Source organism: Trematomus bernacchii, unplaced genomic scaffold (genome assembly GCF_902827165.1).
Source record: "Trematomus bernacchii unplaced genomic scaffold, fTreBer1.1, whole genome shotgun sequence".
In the NCBI taxonomy this organism is placed as follows: Eukaryota; Metazoa; Chordata; class Actinopteri; order Perciformes; family Nototheniidae; genus Trematomus; species Trematomus bernacchii.
In genome coordinates, this window is record NW_022987564.1 from 11,846,971 (window position 1) to 11,867,374 (window position 20,404).

Genomic DNA, 20,404 nt, shown 5'->3' on the forward strand with positions numbered 1-20,404 from the left:
GGACCAAACTTTTCACAGTCAGCCCAGGAGAATGTTGCCGGGAAGGGAGAGTGAGAGAAACGCAGCAGAAGAAAAACAACAAAAGCTCCACCAAACCTCTCCTCTGGCACTGTGGGAGATAATTAGCTATCGGAGACATTTGGAGAATCTGACACAGAGCACGCTGACGTTACCCCTGTGACTACATCCCAAGTTCCCACAGAGAGTTAGCCAATTTGTTTAAGACTCCGGCCCAAGATCAACAGCCTCACACCACCCCACCCACCCTGTGATCACACAGACGCCTCTGTAGCCCTGACACACACACACACCCTTCTTTTGCCCCTAAAGTTTATCTGCTACAACACACAACCCTCAAAAACACAAAACAAACTGCTACCAGCCTAAAAACCTTTCTAAGACCTCTCACCGCACACCATCATCACTGGCACAGCCCAGAATAAACTAGGCCACTGATTTGTAATGCTAGCTTGCTGACGCTAAGCTTTAGGTCACAGGCTGGAGTATTTGTTGTAGGTGGCCACTTAAAAAATGTTGGTTATGAACCATTTGCTGCCCTCTAATGATCCTTAATCATGGGAAAAAAATTCAAAAAAGGATTTTGGACAGGGTGAACAACTGCTGCTAACAAGGTGCTCCGTGGAGGCTCCTAATTATATTTTATGTGTGTTACTGTAGGAACTGGTAAACACTTTAACGAGTGGTGACCGCAGACTTGTGCACATTTAACACCAGCCACACTCACATGTACACCAAAGCAATAGGAGCATGGCTCAACAGTTCAGTGCGAGTAAGATGTCTGCGCTGCTAGCATCATTGGATCGCAGCCTCGGCTCAATCACACTTCAGATTGTGCATCTGGCTCTGAACAGATAGTCATGGCTCTCTGCTCATCAATAGGCACATTGCCAACCAGGAAAATAAACCAATGAGTACGCAGATGTACGTCTGTATGAGACAGAGCAATAACAATGCTTGTTGCAAGTATTAGCGCAGCATTGCATAAGTCATTATTGCTGTTCATGTTGTTTCCTATGTGCGGGCATCTGGGGGAAATCAGTCCGTTGTCTGCAGAGTAACAGCAGATCTAACCATTGCTTTTCCTTCTACTATCTGCAGACAAATAGTGCTTGAGTGTGCTCTGGATGGTGCTCTGGATGGTCTTGCAAGCCAGCTGAATGCAAATCAGCATGTGCATTATAACACATAAATATCATCATGTCATACATTTGTCCGCTGATCAGAATTGGACTGCATGTCTGTTCGGCATGAAATCAATGCAGTAATTTCCCTGAGCTGCAGAAGGACTGGGTAAAAAGGATTTGCTCAGTGAAATAGCTTTTAGCCATCCAGACAGTTACATTATAACAGAGGCTTCTCACAAGAGCTCCAGAGGCAGACTGGGCCTTTGCTCTTGGTATGTGTAAAGTCCTAAAGAGGCCTGACAGAAGGAAGTGCTCAGCCACTTGTACCAAAAGCAGTCAGTCAGTCTGAAAAGCTTCAGCGAAAGGAAGCTTTGCACTTCTTAAGAACAAAGTCGAGTTAAAGGTTCCTACAGGTTTTTGGCTTGAGGTTCCATGAGCTAAGTGGTCAGATGGTTCAGCTGTGTTTGACTGCAAGGACATATTTGAGGGAATATGGAAAAGGAGAAAAATGAGGAAAGTATTTTGATTGGAATCCTGCTTTACTCTGACACTGCTCGAGGGGAGCTCTAATTGGATCAACAACTGTCTGATTCCCATCAGCAAGCTTGACCTGTCTGCCCAGACAGAGGAGGCTGAGTCTTATGGGAAGGAGAGAAGAAAAAAAGGAGGGAGAGAATGAGAGGCACGGAAAGACACATGAGGAGGAAGGGAGCACAAGGGACATCGTGCTAGAAATAGACACAGATTTAGTAGTCCTGATAGAACATATGACAGGTGAGAGGGACAAATGAGAAAGGACGTGGACAAGAATGGAGCAGCATATACGTCGCCATTTTCAGAGTGAAAACGGGCAAGCTCAGAATGGCCGCCAACCAGGAAGGCAGGCAGCTTCCCTACAGGGAGGGCTTTGATAGATTCCAGTCAATAGCTCTCACAACTGCCACGCTGGCCTCGCATCTCTCAGCGCGGAAATGAAGACAGTCTGCCAGCCGTTTTGCTGACAGGGACGGCACACATGGCTCAATGACACGGCCCGATAAATGGAGAGGGCACTGAGCGGGAGAGAGAGAGAGACAAAGAGGGAGAAGGAGAGGGAGATAGATGGAAAGACGGGTACAGTGTCATAAAGAGTCAAGAAGACATGGAAGGGAAGAGACGGAGATACTTTCAATGGTAGGAGTGACAGGCGCAGTCCACTTCCCCCCCCCCCCCCCCCTGTGCAATCCATACTTTATAGATGAGTGAGATTAGTATAGGGAGGAGGATGTCAACAAAGCCCTGCTTCTCACTCTGCATCCGATACACATGCTCTATGGCTATTGATTAGCCCTTGCTCAGACTTTCCCATAGAGGGCCCCTGCAGCCGGCACAGGCCTGAGATCATATTATGGATTACGGGAAGGGAAGTGGAGGGAAGAGCCCTGGATGCAGGCGGTAGAAGCCTGATCGATGAGCTATTGCGCACTTAAGAGTAATGTTTTGTAGGGAGTCTCTGACATGCTAATCCATCTCTCGCTCCTCTCCGTACGTCTACCTCCATTGCATCACTCTCTGTGGTTATCCATCTATCTATCCATCCATCCATCCATCTATCTCTTCATGAACCGCTGAGCAGACTGAGCCCAAACTAGGTTTAGACAAATAATAAGTTGTGGAAGATTCTGCATTAAAAAGAGCTGTAATTATTTTAGCAGATGAAATTATGCTTGCACCTTCGAGTATCGAATCTGAATTAATCTTCTCCAGCAAGAGCAGCGCCAAACAGGCAGGGGCTTTCCAGCTGCTAGCAAACCCCTGTGTGAAAAGCTCTGAGGTACCAGTTGAACAAGATATTCATTTTAGCTTAATCAGCTAATTCCACTCGCCATTCCCGACGCTAAGGTTGCCATGGTGAGCAAAACAAATTACTAAAAACAACAGTTATGCGAGTGAGAAGAAGTTAGTACATGTGTTTGCCAGCTCCTATAAACGACTCGCAATCCTCCATCCATATTTTGAAATAAGATTTATACAAAAAGACAGTTCTCGCCGCATTCCTTCCAAATGGCATAGTTGTGCGTTGCTGGTTCCTGTAGTCAGCTGCAATTTGAAAGTGGCCATGGCAGATGTTTCTAATGCTGAACCCACACATGCTTCTCCATACTGCCAACATCTTAGTTGTTGCAGTAGGTCTCAGTATCAGAGGCCGCTTTACACAGCTGGCCACGGTGGCAATTACAAGAAGCCGCATTGTGGTCGCTTCAAAATTGTAAGAGTATAGTATAAAATTGAAAAACACTATTTGCAGAGTGGATTGGAAATAAGATCCCAGCTAAGAAAACATTACAGTGTGCAACAGGAGATGTGGCGTGAATACATCACAGACAAGCAGAGAGCCAAGTAGACTGTTTGGTCTGAAGACTCTCCTGAGGTCTTCATCTTTGCATTCAAACATTTATATTAGGATCAATTACAAACAATTTATTTTGATTTAATTTGACAGTAACTGATGTTTGCACTTTGGATGTGCACAGTGAGCTCATATGTAAATGCATGTAACTCAAATGTTTAATACACAGTCCTTTTTTTATGACTCACTGAAATAAATTGAATGAGATAATATGATGAAATGTATCTCTCTCGTGTTAAAGACAGCTGCTTCCTTACATTTCATTATGAATCAAAAACCAACTAATGAAAGTGTTGCATTGCAATGCAGGGCATCAGCAAGGCGGTAATGTTGCAATAACACATTTTCCCAGGAAATGAAATTTAACAGAAATAGACCTTCCTCTGACAGTGGAAATAAATACGAAGAATAACTGTGTTCATGGAATTCATAACTAGTAAGCCTTAATTGTTTATCTTTGTCCTTGCGACTTGAAACTGGTCCTGGCCTGTGGAGCTTTATTTTCATTGCAAACCGTTTTGGTGCTGTGGCAGACGGACTTAAGAGCAGCTGTCGGTGGACTTTTCCCAAGGGGGGGGGGGGGGGGGGGGTTGACTCCTGTGCCACTGTCTGTGTCACTGCCTGTGTGGGCAGACAGTGAAGCCAGCCCTGTCCCTGTTAGCAGAGTATTATAACACTGCCAACGCCTCCAGTGACCCGTGAAACCTCCCATCTATAGAGATGAATCATACAGATGGGGCGCTTGTAGCAGAAGTACCCATCCACCAGACCTACGGCAAAGATTTCTCAGTATATACGACAGAGTATCAGAATAAATCAGTTTCGAGCTCTGCAAGTAAACCTCAGATGAGGCCATGAAGTGTTCAGTGTGGGTTTAGACTATTGCGAAGGTTTCATTATAAACATCAAGCATTCAAACTCGCCGCTTAATACAGCTTCCACATAATGTTACTGCAAAAAAACATTCTGTATACGTTTTATTTTCCATTAAAACGAATTTTTCGCTGAGCCTGCATGGTGTTCTCCAGCACGACACTGCTTGACATTCATAGAGTGACACAAATTCACACTCCGAGCGCATTACAAGCAGCATTAAAATCACAAGAAAAACTGGATGTTAGGGTGTTTCCAGAGGGTCCAGGGATTGAGACGTATGATTATTCTTAGTTATAGTTATTTTGAACCCCTTAGGCTTCCACAAACTGCAAAAATTGATAATGGCATTTGCACAGTGTGCTTCAAACAAGCCACATCAGTTAGAGTAGCATGGTGAGGACTAAAAAAAGGCTGTGTGTTTGTTAACTAGGTTTCCACCGAAGGGGCTTCCAGTAACAACTGTATGGACAGGAAAGAAAATGAAATTACAGCAAAAATAAATGAATTATCAATAAAGAGCCCTCGATACTGTATCTGAGGGGATCAATACGGCACAGCCGGCCTGCAATGTGGGCCGAGGGCAAGCCTACAGCCGAGGGACCGGCCGATCAATAATGTCATCGGGGGTGATTGACGATCAATGCCGCCAGTGACGTTGATTTATGATCAATGAAAGCAGGGCACCCGACTAATAAGGGGAGAAGGGGCAGAGGGGCTGTGTGAGGGGGGTTTCTTAGCCTCCCTCTTACTGTAACTGATTGGGGATCGATGAAGAGTGGCACCGTGGCTGATTAGGGATCAGGTGACTTTGTGGCAGAGGAAGGCAGCTATGAGAGGATTTGGTTGGCTGAGTGGAGACCAGCCTGTCTGAGCTGAGCAGAGCTGCACAGACTGTCATTAAAGCTGTGCTGAAAGGAGCTTTCCACTGGTTGATAGAAGCTGCAGGTGCAGATCTCTTTGCTCTTTCACTTTCAAAAGAGCAGCCGACACTCTCACACACACACAAACTCAGAGACACATACACAAAACCAAAGGCAGCGCAGGAAGGTCTGCACCAAGCTTCTCTGTCATACAAATCTTATCTGTTACTCTCATCGACATCCTCTGTTGCATTCGCCTCATTTTCTCACAGTCTTCAGATATCTTTTGGACACTATCAATGTTTTTTTGGTTTCTTTCTACTATAACCCCATTTTTTCTCATGTCACTGTTGGACAGGTTTCATTTTAATAATCAGATTAGTGTTACTGAATTAACAGATGGCTGTGTTGTCACTTAACCCATTTGTATCATTTAGTTTCTGCCAACAGATTGGAAGTAGAATACATTATTTTATGAAACATGTTATGATGCTGAAAGTCTTGATAAAACAGGTGTTAACATATACAACGTTATGTATAGTTAGAGCTATGTTTTGGTGAGGTGAAGGCCTGTATAATATCATACAGTACATCATCTCTGTATGATAAAAAAAAAGGTAGTTTCAGACTAAAAATGCTAAACTAAAAAGCCAAAAAGCCAGGTCCAAAGAAAGATGGCTCACCCACTCATCCGCACATTGTCTGACAGACCCTTGTACTTCTGAACTTCAAACAGCGTATGAGACATTCCCCTGGCTCATAATTCATTCATTTCTTAGGTATTCTCTTTGTTCTTGCACAAGGTTGACACTAATTTCCCTCTGTCTTTCGAAAAAAAGTTGCTGACAACAAAGTGGCATCATCTTAGTGCAAAGTGAATACATTAACATTCTTCTGAAATGTGTATACATTGTTTTAGGTTTTAAAGCTGAATTAAGGGTAATTTACTGATAGAAAGCAGCTAATCTTGTCAGCCATGCATATGTCCAATGCTACTGGCACGTGCCATCACTATTAATGGGTTTCTCCTTCAAATTGAATTAAAACTGGTCATTACAATGCTAATTGTTGAGACAGGAATGCCCTATAATAATTTAAAAGACAATTAGAGGTTTAAACCCCTTCAAAACAAAACAAACTATGGCCAAAATCTGACCCCACTTCCTTCCTATGTCAGTGTTCTACAGTTTCCCTCTCAGTCCTCCCACTGTTGCAAATACATTAAACAAAGTATGGAAGCACATTCCTCCAATGTGCACACTTAGCAAACTCTTCAGCATTATTTATAGAAGCTTCAGTAGCTTTGCCCTTGCATCCCCTTGAGAGGAGAGATGCGAGAGCGATAACTAGAGAGAGAGGTTGACCTGTGGAGAACAACTTTGAGCGAGTCCTTACTTAAACATCTCAGAAGTGATGAAAAGGCTTTGTTTTTCTCAGTCTGCCTTAATGGGCCCCAATCGATGATGGAGAGCCTTGTTTTTTCTCCACATGTCCTGACCCCTGGGGGAAGCACAGGTAATGTGGGAGGGAATAGATATTGACACTCACATCGATATCACTAGGGTTCACAAGCACCGGCGCGGTGAAGGTAACTCCTTTTTACTTGAAGTTGAGGTCAGATATCAGAAGCTTATCAAGGACAGCAGTTCAGAGCAGACTGAGTAGAAATGAGTAGATACGATCGCTGCTGTTACACTGATGATATTCATCAGCGCTTATGATTCTCCTCCAGAAGCAACCTGACACACACACACACACACACACACACACACACACACACACACACACACACACACACACACACACACACACACACACACACACACACACACACACACACACACACACACACACACCACACACACACACACCACACACACACACACACACACACACACACACACACACACACACACACACACACACACACACACACACACACACACACACACACACACACACACACACACACACACACACACACACACACACACACACCCCCTTCCCTTAAACAATGGCAGGAATGTGAGGCAGCACAGCACCGCAGCAGAGCACACCGCCATGCCGGCTCTCATCTGTCACCAACGGCAACCAGCCCTCCAGCCGCCATGATGTGCAGCTTAATTGGGGGAGCTGATGAGGTCTGATGAGGCCGGTACTTATTGAATTCCCCGGCCTGTTATTTAGATAATGCTGAAGAGGAGCGGCCTCCGTCATCTCCCCTATTCTCATCCATTCACTGTCCCAGCAGGGGGCGGCGGGCTAATTCACTCTTGTTTGTAATGGCTGTGTGAACTGAGGGGATTTGGACACACGCCCCCCTCGCTCGCACACATCTAACACTCCCCGCTGTTGATTTTAGCCAATAATGGGGCTATTTGACGAGTTGACCAGATTCCCACACCCATTTCAACCCCCTTTTCCCTGTCTTTTTTGTATTTTGGTGCTGGTATTGTGTGAATAATTAGACTTTGAAGCAATCTTATTTCCCTTTACTCAGCTTTTCTCAAAGTAATTACCAAATTTGAATATGTGCCTGTACAGTGTTGACTTGTTTGAGTGAAAGAGAGAAACGGAGGGTGTGAATGAAGTGTGATGGAAACAAGGAGAAGCGGAAGTTGCAGAACAGATGGCTAAATGGCAGGACAACAAACTTAATTCTGTGCCTCAGAATGGTTAAGGAGACGGAGACCGTGAAGTCACAGAGGGGGGCCAAGAGTGCTGCTCAGTATGGGATAGCACATCAAAACGCATTCGAAGTGACAGAAACTCCTGTGATTAGTGCCTCTGCTGCACAGAACTGAAAAGAATATGAACGTTAAAGTTTTAATGGAAATATTGAGCATCTGGGTGGTCGACATTCCTCAGTACCAGCAGCGGCGTGGAGAGGCTCCAATTTCACAAATAACTGAGCGAGGACTGCCAGAAGAGCAGCAACAAATATCTGGCGGTTGTCACTATTGTGGAAATGTATCATAAGTCTAATTTTATGATATGCCTTGGGTTGATTTTCTCACAGTTTACAATTGTCAGGAAATGATCATATGAATGTAAGGTAATGTAATAACCATGTATGCATAGATCAATAGAGCTCATCTCGCCACCATTTAAATAGCCTGTATTTGATTGGCTGAGACCTTCCATTTCCTGTATCCTTGCTTTTCTGTTGTAAGCGGGCCAGAAACTTGTATTACATTGATAGTGCTTTAACTCTTTATTAAATAACACAACTTTGGTTTAAACTTGTAGATTTGTTCATTTCTTACCAGAAGGTGATTAAGTGTGGAATTTCCACCACAGTCACCATGAGCAGAAATAAAGAAAGACTGTCAAAAAACGGACTTTATATAGAGTATAGATGTATTCATCTATGCAGAGTATGTGAGATCTTGCTTTCCCGGCTCTTCGTCTACCAGAATGTGCATTTCAATGAAACACAATTAGCTGTCAGAATCTCTGGAACGCTGTCATTAAAAGTGCTTTTTCTTTTGGGAAGATAATTCAGATATTTGTATACATTCTATAAAACCAGCTACCATCTGTAACCTAAAACATATTTCTCATTCTTGTCCACTGAATAACTGGCCCATGAAATATCCATTGACTAGAAAAACAAAAGGCCATATTTATACAGGCCAGTTGTTGTGGCCTTTATAGATCGGGTGGGGTGGGGGGCAACGCTTGCGAGGGGGGCCATTAAGGCATCAACATTTAAAAGCTTACACGGAGAAGGTACAACGTGAAGTTCACCAGGGGCAGAGCGAATCAATACCAGCTCGACTTAGAAATCTGCTGTATAATCCTCGATCTCCAAGGCCATTTGCTTTGGAGTCTGAAATTGGATACACCCTGACTGCATCTCCCCCCCCCCCCCCACACCAGCCCGCACTCACCACTGCTGCGCCCAGCCCGCCCCTCAAATGAGACATGCTGAAAAATTGATCTGGATGCATCTGTGGCAAGATTACATCTAGGGCTAAAAGAGAGATATGACTAGCTCAAGGTAATTCATAAATCTGTGTGTGTGTGTCTGAGAGGATCAGGGCAGGTGCTGGTGAATGGGAAAACCTACTGTAGTTGTATTATCATAACTACAGCCCTGCTATCTGACAGACTGCTGCACAAAAAGGCCATTAAGTCAAAACCTCTATAAATGCTAAGGGCTGGTAAAGGCCACACATGGAAACACATTGTATTTACTTCTTTAGAGCACACCATGCTGCAGGTATGATTAACAAGGACGTAAGGAAAATACATCATCTTTGTTTATTTTGCCTGTAAGCTACAAGGCCTTTTGCAGTGTAATAACATTTCGTTGATTAATTATAAGAGAAGAATGGGATGTAATAGAACTTCATCTAGAAATAAGTATTTTGCATATTATATCTGTCAAATACAAATCCTGTATATTTAACATGAATTCTTAGCATTTCTGTAACTGGAAAAGAATAATATTGTCTTATTTTTTGTAAGTCATATCGTCTCCACGTTGGAGTTGCAGCATTTATTTCCTTTTCATTCATTTCTTTCTTTCTTTTTTTATTCATGCATGGTTGCATTTGTTTCTCTCACTCTTTTTATATAAGCTGAAATGGCAAAGGGTTCAAAATACTGATAACTAACTTTGGAACAGTTCAATAAAGGTGACAATATGGGGATCACTATGTTGCCATTTCGTATCCAACACAACCTTTCAAAAAGACAAATGCCAGTTGAATGTTTTATTTTCATTGTTTGACTGAATAAACTTTGACTGATAAACTAGTATTTGAAATAGTTTTCTGCCAAGAATTGTATTGTTTTTATTTTTCAATATATATTATCTTAAACATTTATGTGGGAGTCAGCTTTACTCAAACTTGACCGTTTTTGTAAAAGTTATACTGTAGGACTTCTCAAAGGTTTTGTTGCTTGACCATTCCTTTTGCCTTCTGGCGAGTGAAACAAAACAAACAGAAATATTCCACTTCAACAAAGAAGCTGCACAAGAGTAACCTCACTTACGTTGTGTAGCAAAGCAAGACAAGAAAAGTGAGATTTCTAGGAAGGGTATATCTGTAGGTGCCTCTCTGCTGTTAGTGTGGGCTGCATGGTATTTTATTTTATTCCCATGGAGGTTTGTATTGTTAGAGTGGCAGTTGTTGGACTCTCAGAGGCCTTTAAGCACTCTGCTTTCCCTCTATTACGTGTGCCCTGTGGGGGGACAGACAGTTGTAGTGAGATGCGGTGCAGCGCTGCAGGGGTGGTCCCTAGATACCACAGATTCATACTTCCCACCTGACGCACAGGATAGAGAGAACAGAGAGCTGGCAATTACCAGACTTCTCGCTATATATACTGCAATCCTGGCCAGCTCTGCTCTGCTGTACTCCACTCAGAAGGCTGTCTCAGGGCCAAGCTGGAGGTAATGAAAGCAACACATTCCTAATGGACTATTGATGTGTGTGTGTTTGTGCGGGTGTGTGGAAGTATGAGAGGAAGAAGTGAGAAAGGCTCAAAGAACAAAAGGTAGGAAACAGAGACTGTAAGAAATCATTCTTTTGGCTGCGTCCGTGTGCTTCCAGTTTGTGTGTTGAGTGATTTTTTGCAACTGCAACTGTGCATCCCTGTCTGTGAGCTACTTTAAATCATATATAAGCTGAGCAATAACAGAAGAAATAAACTGTGATGCAGTAAGCACACTTGCCAGCCCAGGAAACAGAGACAGACAGAGAGACGGTGTGTCGGAGACATGAGGTCACACTGAACCAGGTGCGTTTCCATCGCCCTCCAGCTCAAACACCAGCAGGCAGCTCTCATATAAATACGCTCACATACAAGGAAAGGAAACACAAATAGCTCAAGGTAGCTGTGACATAAAAACATTGGCAACTCGGGTGCCATCACAGCAAGTTTCTTAAAATGGAACACTTCCCACTCCTACTGATCGTCCATTGGCACAGCATGTAGGTGTGTACACATTTTTGTGTGCGTCCCCTTCCTCGCTGGCAGGCATTCGGATGAATGAAAGGGCGTCAACTCCTGGAGGTCCGGTTGCGCTACAGAAATAACTCTGTGACCACAGTGACCTCTGCTTGTTCCCACACAGCCTGCGTCCTGTTTTAATGGAAGACCGTGCTCTATTTTGGGGGCAGCGGCTAGATTTATCTCACTGCCCTCTGTGTCCTGGGACGGTGACAGTGACGTGGTCGGGGTGTAACTGATGCCTCTTTTCTTTTTAACTCTGCTTCCTTGACGCAAGCACACAGAGGATACGATTAGTCTTGAGGTCAATTTAAGTCTTTTAGCTGACCTGGCTTAACCTCACTACTTCTGTTCACTTTGAAATGTATACACATGCTAGAGTGGAAAAAGAATCAAAGCTGTAATCGATCATGTATTGTGATGCTGTAAGCTGTTGAAAGGTGCAGCAGATAGAGAGCAAGCCTGCTGAATTGCTTGCATACCACAGAGACCTTGGAGCATGATTATCCTCCTCAGCAAACTTAATCTTGCTACTGGAGGACGGGGCGGGCCGGCCAAAAGGCTATGAGCTCAGTGACCTACTGTATCGGCTGAGAGGAGGAATATTATTCTCTGAAAAAGTAATACAGTGCCTCAGGTCCTGCATTAGATTAGGTTGACTGATGGCTAAAAACCTGGAATCTAGGGATCTGTGAAGATAACGCATCTCAGGAATGTATTCCTCAGAGTGGTGGAGAGTATAAAAAGAAAAAAACTTCAAGGTTTTCAAGTGCTTCTGGGCTTGCCAGAATAAAATGCAGGGCTAAAAAGGTATAAGAAACACTCCCAAAGTCTGAAACAACATCTGCCCAAGACATTCAATCAACAATTGGTTACACAACTGTGCCTCAATGGGTAGGGCTAAATGTCAGTAGAATGAAAACAAAATATATAACTTGCTTAATGATACATTAGATGTATGCTTGTTAATCCATCAAACATGTTGATACTTCACAAAAACTGGCATTTTATTCCCTTTTCTTAACAGTACCTGAAACAACACTGCCCAAACCATAAGGCCAATATACTGTATTGTTTTAAAGAGGGCTTTTTTGTTTGAATCTCTATTTTGGCAAAATGGGGCTTTGAGTTAATTGCGAACATCATAATGCTAACATGATAATGCTAACATGCTCCCAATGAATATGCTTACAGTATATGCTGTGTTGAGCACTGTTTACAACTGTCATGATCTTAATTTTACGCGTCAGCATGCTAGGCACAAGTTCACCTGATGTTGGTGCTATTGGAAATGTTAAATTATTACAAAAAGTCCTCAGGGGATTTAAATGTCATGACTTCCATTATATTCAAACCTAATAATGTCATCCTCATGGCGACTCTAAAAAAAAGCCCGGGGATAACCAAAGGCATTAAGATGATTCATCTGGGGACCATGAATGTCTGTACAAATTGGTATGTTAATTTATCTGATAGTATATATTATAGCATATATTTTAGCTATTATAACCCGGAACAAATGGGTGGACAGACAGATCAAAAAGTAGACCCATGAATCTAAAACCAGCTCCTTTTACAATGGGAAAAATGTGAAGAAAGTATCCTTAATTACTTGGTGCATTACGAATGTATGAACCTTTTATTACTTTGTTGCTGCTCCACGCCTCCACTTTTAAGGATACATTATTGATAAGTGCAAAACTAAAAACGGTGTCGTAACTGTCAGCTGTCCAGAGCACAAAAGCGTGCACATCTCACATCAATGAACAGGCTGAAAGCATATCAAACAACAAGGAGAGGAAAAATGTTGTTCATAAATAAAAGCAGCCTCAGGTGCTTATTTTTGCTCGCACTAATATTGTGTGCACTCAGCCATATCCAGTAACAGAGATGAGCATCAGGGAGGGATGAGCTGAAATGTGTGCGATGCGTGGAAAAGCGAATAGAGGAAGTGCAGGGAAAAGTAAGGGATGAAAGACAGGAGATGAGAGAGATAGAATAAAAGCAAGGACAACAAAATAGTGTGAGGGTAGGTCAGAGGGAGAAAGATATAAAGGGATCAACCGGGAGGACAGCTGGACCGGGGTCACAGGGGTCAAGCTCAGGAAGCGGTCGCACAGTCAATGTCATCCTTTCATCTCCTCTGCTGCCGAGGCAGAAACCTAAACTTTACTCGAATTTAACCTTCCAAAAGCACGGGTTGATCCAACTTTCCTCTCTCTTCTGCTTCCCTGCGCCACCCATCACTTTCTTCCCCTCTCTGCCCTTTCCCCATCTGTTCTCTTTTATCTCCCTCTCTTATTCTTGTCACATTTCCTCAGCTCCTAATCTATTTCTTTCCATCGCCCTCCTGCTATATATTTCTCTCCATTACTCTCGCTCGTTATGTATCGTTTTCTCATGGTAACTCTCCTACATGGCTCCTCTCTCCACATTAGATGTGGTTGAGTGGAGGGCAAAGTCAATCGTTCCTGCCTAAACCCTCCAGGAGCCTGCACTCCTCTTCTCTGCCTAAACAAACTTTGAAGCCAATCAAAGGGCTTATATTATTTTCCGTGGAAGGCGACTGCAGCAGGTAAATGCGATATATTTCAGTGACAGATCCGCTCTCTCCTCCTTCTCCTTCTCTCTGTGCTAACCGTTGGCTCCGATCATGATTGATACAGTTCAGTGGCAAAACAAACAAAGCGTGACAAATCCAGATTATTGTCTGTGGGCGAGATAAGGTTATAATGAGAAAGCGCATCGGGGGAAATTGATCCTTTTTCAGGAAGCTGTCTGATTTACTGGGGATGCCAATAATAACTTCCTGTGTGACCTGCCTCTAATGGGGGGGCGGGCAAAGTCAGGGCTGGGGGGTGGAGGGGTTCATGCTAAGAGGACAGATTTCATTACGATGCAATATCCTGAGGAGCGCATTTGAGAGGGAGGTTTGGTGGCTAATTATTATCCGCAGCCATGTATATTGAAAAGCTGTCTGATTGTCAGGGTGTATCGCACACAGAGACAGAAACATACGTTCATACCGGGTGACAGCGGCAGTAAATGAATTTTCGATACATAATGGATTTGACCTGAAAACATTAGATGCAAACAATTCACAGATCAGCACTCACACATGACACGCAGATGCATCATGGGAAAAATGCACTTTCCCATGACCGGCAGCCATGTCTGAGATGCAGTGACAGCCAAACCTACTTGGCTTCATGTTAAATCTACATGCCATAGGGGAGAGAAATGGGCCCGGTGACAGGCCAGTTATTAGCCAGGGGAATGTGGGAGGGATTGCAGAAATTAACATGGATTACTCAAGTATGACTGACAGTTTCAGAAGGGCTTTCTGTGACTTACCAAGTGAATTGGGACCTGCCTTAATTCAGCGAGGGACGTTTTAATACCGTGGGCTGTCTGTGCTATCTTGGCACCGTTGCCTTGGTGAGGACGCCAACTGGGAGGGAATCTTTTTCTGCAACAGCACCCCCAGCAACAACTCCCCCAACCTCAGTGGCACAGGCCTCGTGTTGTGCAAATAATGACTAGATGTGTGTGTCGGGCCAGCACTCGGGGTTCAGGGCTGTCTTTTTGTGTTTTGTTTAAAGGGGGGCTTGCCAACTAGTAACCCTTGTGAACTATGTCTAGCATAAGCCTGACAGCTGGCGGTTTTCTACAAAGGCTGGGTGTCATCTCTATCTCCGACGGATCAGGGAAGTAAATTGGAAAACTGATTTCCACACGTCCCCATGAAGAAAATGCCTTTTACTGTAGGCTTACATATACAGTATGTTTTATTAGAAAAGGGTGTTGGTGAGGAGAGACAGAGAAATAGTGAACAAATATAAAGTTTGAGAGAGAAATGCCAGACTACTATATAAAAAAGAAGCAGGAAAGCTTGTACATATTGCATGTTTCCGTTTGGTTCCATCTCCCAGGGCCACTGTGGTTGCTTCCTGATGTGGTTTCCATTATTTATCCAGCATCTATTGGACATTATTGGAGCCTACCCTAAGCTCTGTTGCCATCTTGGCAGAGGGACAATGGAGAGAGCAACGACAACAGAATGGAAAAGGAAGAATCTGTAGGGAAAGTTCTCATTCAGTCGGACTAAATCTCTATTTGCACATTTGCACTGTTAGACATTCATGAAAAAGCTGGATCCATTGAAGTCTGACACTGTCATTTGTTAACGCTCAACACTACCTGTATGTAACCCATCTGAAAACACACCTTGTTTATTTAGCTGCTGTTCGATTGTTGACAGTGAAATCTAGTTAAATTGCACAAAGAGCAGCAGTTGCCTGAGCAGCACAGAACATGTATCAAATGTTATCAATTTCCTCTGCCACGGCTCACACACAATACGGGATGTACATGGGATTACTCACCTGCCAAAACCAAACAATGGCTAATGTATCTCCGGTTCAAATTACATTTACCATAGGGTGTCATCTCTAAGCTGTTTAATGCATTGTGGGACGAAGGGCTTTAATCAGCGAGGCTCAGTGGAGCCAGCGGATTAAATCACTTTTTTATCTGCGCTTCCTTTGACTTTCCCAGTGCTCAGGGTTGCAGTGTAAATCATAATGCGTCCCTGTTGGGCTCACTTCACTATGCTTTATTGCTGTAGTCACATTTCATAAATTCTATTTATTTTGTGTATTGAGTAAATTCACATGCACTGAAAATAAGGATAAATTGATGATGTCTCAAAAAGGCGTCCATTGTGTCTACATGGGTGTTTAAGTCCATCTATATTTGTCTATCCTATGTTCTTTTATATACATTTAAATGAGGAATGTGTTTGTGCATGCGAATATATGTCAATATACACACCTATTTGTCCTATGGCATACAGGCTATATCCATGTAGCATGTGAATGACTTTGTATCTGTGTGCGGGCGTATGCACACTCACAGCCCGCAACAGAGACGGGGAGAGCGGCTGCCGCATTGCACAGAATAGCTAAACAGCTGTAGTGCTCCATCAGGGCTATCGATCATGTCCCTCTCTCTGAATCACAATCAGACGTGGGCAGAGTGGAGAGGCTGGAGCAGGCCTCGGTGACTCGCTTGTTGGACGAAAGCTACGCACGTCTCATATCAACCAGGCCTCGCCAAACAAACATGACCTGGAGAGCTTATTAGACGCATTTATATACAAGTGCTGTAGTTCTTGTTTCTGTATAACTTGCTGGAACACACAGACAAGTATTTCATTAAATTCCTGGCGAGCATTGCCTTTGTTACAATGACATCTTTTATTGCTTTAACTACTTTTGTGAAGTTTAACGCACTAATTACTTATGGTACACTGATAAACGATGTCTACAAGTATTGATATAACACCTTACATTCTGTACATGGCGACACTTAGTAGCAGTCACATTAATCAAAAGTGCATTACACGATATTGCATCTAAATAAAACATGTAACCACTAGAATATTAGGCCTGATTTCATTAAAACATAACAGTAAGAATAGGGAAGCTATTTAATTATCATTAGCAGCCATCTGCCAACATCCCACACTCTGTATATCAACTCAACATCTCATGTAATCACAAGGAAGTTGGATGTTATTACATTACAATTTAAACAGGAAGTGTATGGAATCTGTCTATGGCGCCATTAACTGCCATCTGCTAGCATCTCCACAGTCCTCTGCTGCCATATCCGCAACTTATCGTTGACTTCCTGCCAACATGGCTGCTTCCTTTCCGATTATTTTCCCATGGTCAGTTGAATTGAACGAATGACCTGTCACCTGACATCCATTTACTTCCTGGTTTTGGACAGCAACATTATAACTCAATATCCTTTTGTATTGCCCCTGGACACACCTGATATAGGAGGGCAAACTATAACGAGACCAACACACACACACACACACACACACACACACACACACACACACACACACACACACACACACACACACACACACACACACACACACACACACACACACACACACACACACACACACACACAACACACACACACACACACACACACACACACACACACACACACACACACACACACACACACACACACACACACACACCTTGACATGGTGTGATTGAGTAGCTAAGCAGGAAATGCAGAGACTTGTCAGATAGATATGGGCTCAGAGGATTGGAGCGCAAGCTTGGTACATCAAGAAGAGTGTGTGTATGCGTGTGTGTGCCTGCTGAGTGTTGTGTAACTTTGTGTGTGTTTATGTGGAGTATGTTACCAACGATAAATGGTGGAAAAAAAAGGGATCTTATTAGCATTATATGGATGTTGACATTCCATTCAGGTCAAAGTTAGTGTTGCATGACTATTTGTGCTCATGCGGTTGTGCATGTGGGTGTGTATGTGTCAAGGCTCAGGCTGTGTATAGTAGTCATGGCTGTCACACAAGCATACGCATGCACGTGCACACACACGCGCTCCTGCTGTGCTGTGTGTGGCGAGGGCCCCTGGGGGGGGTGCTGCTGAACTGTCAAAGCAGGATGGATGAAGAAGCTGCCCTGCATAGCAAGGGGCTCTGGGGAAATACCACCAACATCACACACACACACACACACACACACACACACACACACACACACACACACACACACACACACACACACACACACACACACACACACACACACACACACACACCACACACACACACACACACACACACACACACACACACACACACACACACACACACACACACACACACACACACACACACACACACACACACACACACACACACACACACACTTTAAAATGCATAAATCCTAATATGCACGCATGAATCAGAAAATAAACACATGTAGTGAAAAAAGAGCACACACACACAGGGACACGCATATCTCCATCTACAAAGGGCTACTCGCTGCATGTTTGAGAAACAGAAACAACCCTGGGGTCCTCTGCAGAGCAACATCTGAGTCTGATAACAGAGGAATGTCCAGAGATCTCCATTTAGCAGACAGCAACTCATCATGTCATAAATTCGGCAAAAAACCTCATTTCAGCAACGCCCAAACTCTTGTAAATGGAAAACTACGGTAAAAGCATTAAAGGAATGACAGAGTGGGCCTTACTCTATCAGTATGCACCATTAAAATATCTGAGGGAGAGGATTTTAGAATTCTAACCTTATTAATACATGTACCCTTCAAGAATAACTATTTTTTATAAGAGGAGTAAAGTGAGTACATGTCATTTATTGTAACTTAAATTACAAAATGATAACCTAGTTGTAACTAACCGAGAAATTGATTATCTTACAAATCACCCCAAATTAAACATGGCAAGAAATGAACTATACAAACTTTTTGTGTGTACATTCAGGTACATGTATACACGAACGTTAGGAGGGATCGCAGCAGTGTTGGACAGAGCAGACCTTGTAAATGTAACTATTCCTAATTCCACAAAAGATATCCTCGATCAGGGCCGTAAATCTTCATGCTTGGCACAAGTCTGAACAATCCATTAACAATAATAAAGCCTGCGCGGCCAGGAGATAGACCCTTAAAGGGGAAGGTCAGCCTGATATTACAGCTTAAAGGTTTCCTCTTACGGCTCAACTTCAATATAACCACTCACCTTGCCTTTAATGGCTGCTGGCTATGCAGTATAGTTCAGCATATATGGAGATTCTAAATCTAGTCTCTCTGGGATATTACTGTATATTGGAGAGCAATTTATGGGTCTGTTTCTGACCTGCTGTTTGGAGGAGTGAGTATTGTTAATAAAATAGCAAAAGGGGTGGTGGAGATCTCGTCGGTTTGGCTCTGTCTGGCCCCCACGTCCTGCTGGGGCCCATGGGAGGCTTCCAGAAGCGCTGCCACTGGCCCCGAAAGTGCTTAGCCAGCATAGTTTTCATTCATCCTGGCCTTTCCTTTTTGTTTCATATCTTTATTCTCCTTTCCACCTTGCTTTTCTTTTTGTTAGCCCCTCTTGACATCCTTACTCCCTTAGGAAATGCTCTGTTTCCAACATCCAATTTCTCATTGTTTTAGACTTTTGGGACGATGATGCCACTTTGAGTCCTGTATAAAAAATAAAGTTATTTTCCAACACCTTGTCCAGACATCTGTCTTCATTTTGTGAAATGTTTCCGTCGCCCTGTTTCCCCTGCCTGTTTCTCTCCTTGGCCAGCTTGTTCCACTGTCTAGGGTGACTTCAGGAAAGAAAGATAGGAAGGAGAGAGGACACAGCAACAGAGAGAAGGAGCAGGAGAGGAAAGAGGGGAGAGTGCAAGCTCTTAAGTAGATTGCAAAGAACAGCACAGAGGCATGAGTGTGAATATTAAAAGGGCTTTCTCCTTCCCAAGAAGTTTCAGTCTGCAGCAGCGCCACCAACAGCGAAGGAAAGAGAAGGTGACAGAATAAGAGAGACCGAGAGAGAGGAGGAGGCTTACAGAGCCGTCAGCTATTCAGCCATAGCAGAGACAGCTAGCTTCAGGTGTCAGAATCAACGCTGTACACAATCTATCAAGCTGTCCGGCAGATCTCAGATGAGAAATTACCATAATTGAATAAGACGTTTCTTTCATTGCAAAGGTGATCATTTTCCCAGATGGAAATGAAAGGGGTGATAAGAGAACAATGTAAAGCAAAAAGAGGGGGAGACTCACCTGGAATGCCTGGTGGGGTTTTCAGGTATTTTCCATTGAAATGCTGTATCACAACCTCACATTTCTCTGTGGACTCCATCCTGCAACAAAACAGAAACATAGGGTTTGATTTCAAAAGAATAGCCACTATCCATTTGTAGCAAAGGTCGACAGTCCTTCCTAGGAAATACAATTATTTTACATTAAATGATGGCACAATTAGAAATGGCTTGTGGTACTGTACATTAAGAGTTTAAAAAAAAAAAGCAAAATCTGAATAAACGGTTACGACCCAGATAAAGTTGACCTCTCAAGTGCACCACGGTACTTTTTGTAAAGCAACATATTTTAAGGTGAGTCCATTGAGAGCAGTGCTGTGATTGTAATCAACTCAACATTGCTTGTTTCCATTTTGAACTGAAACTCTTCACACATGAAGCAACAGGCTTAATTATTTCCGGATTTTGAGAGAGCGAGAGCGAGAGAGAGAGAGAGAGAGAGAGAGAGAGAGAGAGAGAGAGAGAGAGAGAGAGAGAGAGAGAGAGAGAGAGAGAGA

At 43.3% G+C, this 20,404-nt stretch overlaps 1 protein-coding gene across 6 annotated transcripts in view; it reads right to left on the reverse strand.

The window, feature by feature from the left end:
- The window catches only part of rbms3 (RNA binding motif, single stranded interacting protein), a 256,131-nt gene that overhangs the window by 45,945 nt on the left and 189,782 nt on the right, over positions 1-20,404 (reverse strand). For all 6 annotated transcript variants that reach the window (XM_034124685.1, XM_034124684.1, XM_034124683.1 and 3 more), the window contains one exon: positions 19,870-19,949. In XM_034124685.1, the coding sequence (XP_033980576.1) occupies positions 19,870-19,949 (80 nt within the window). The remainder of the gene's footprint in view (positions 1-19,869; positions 19,950-20,404) is intronic.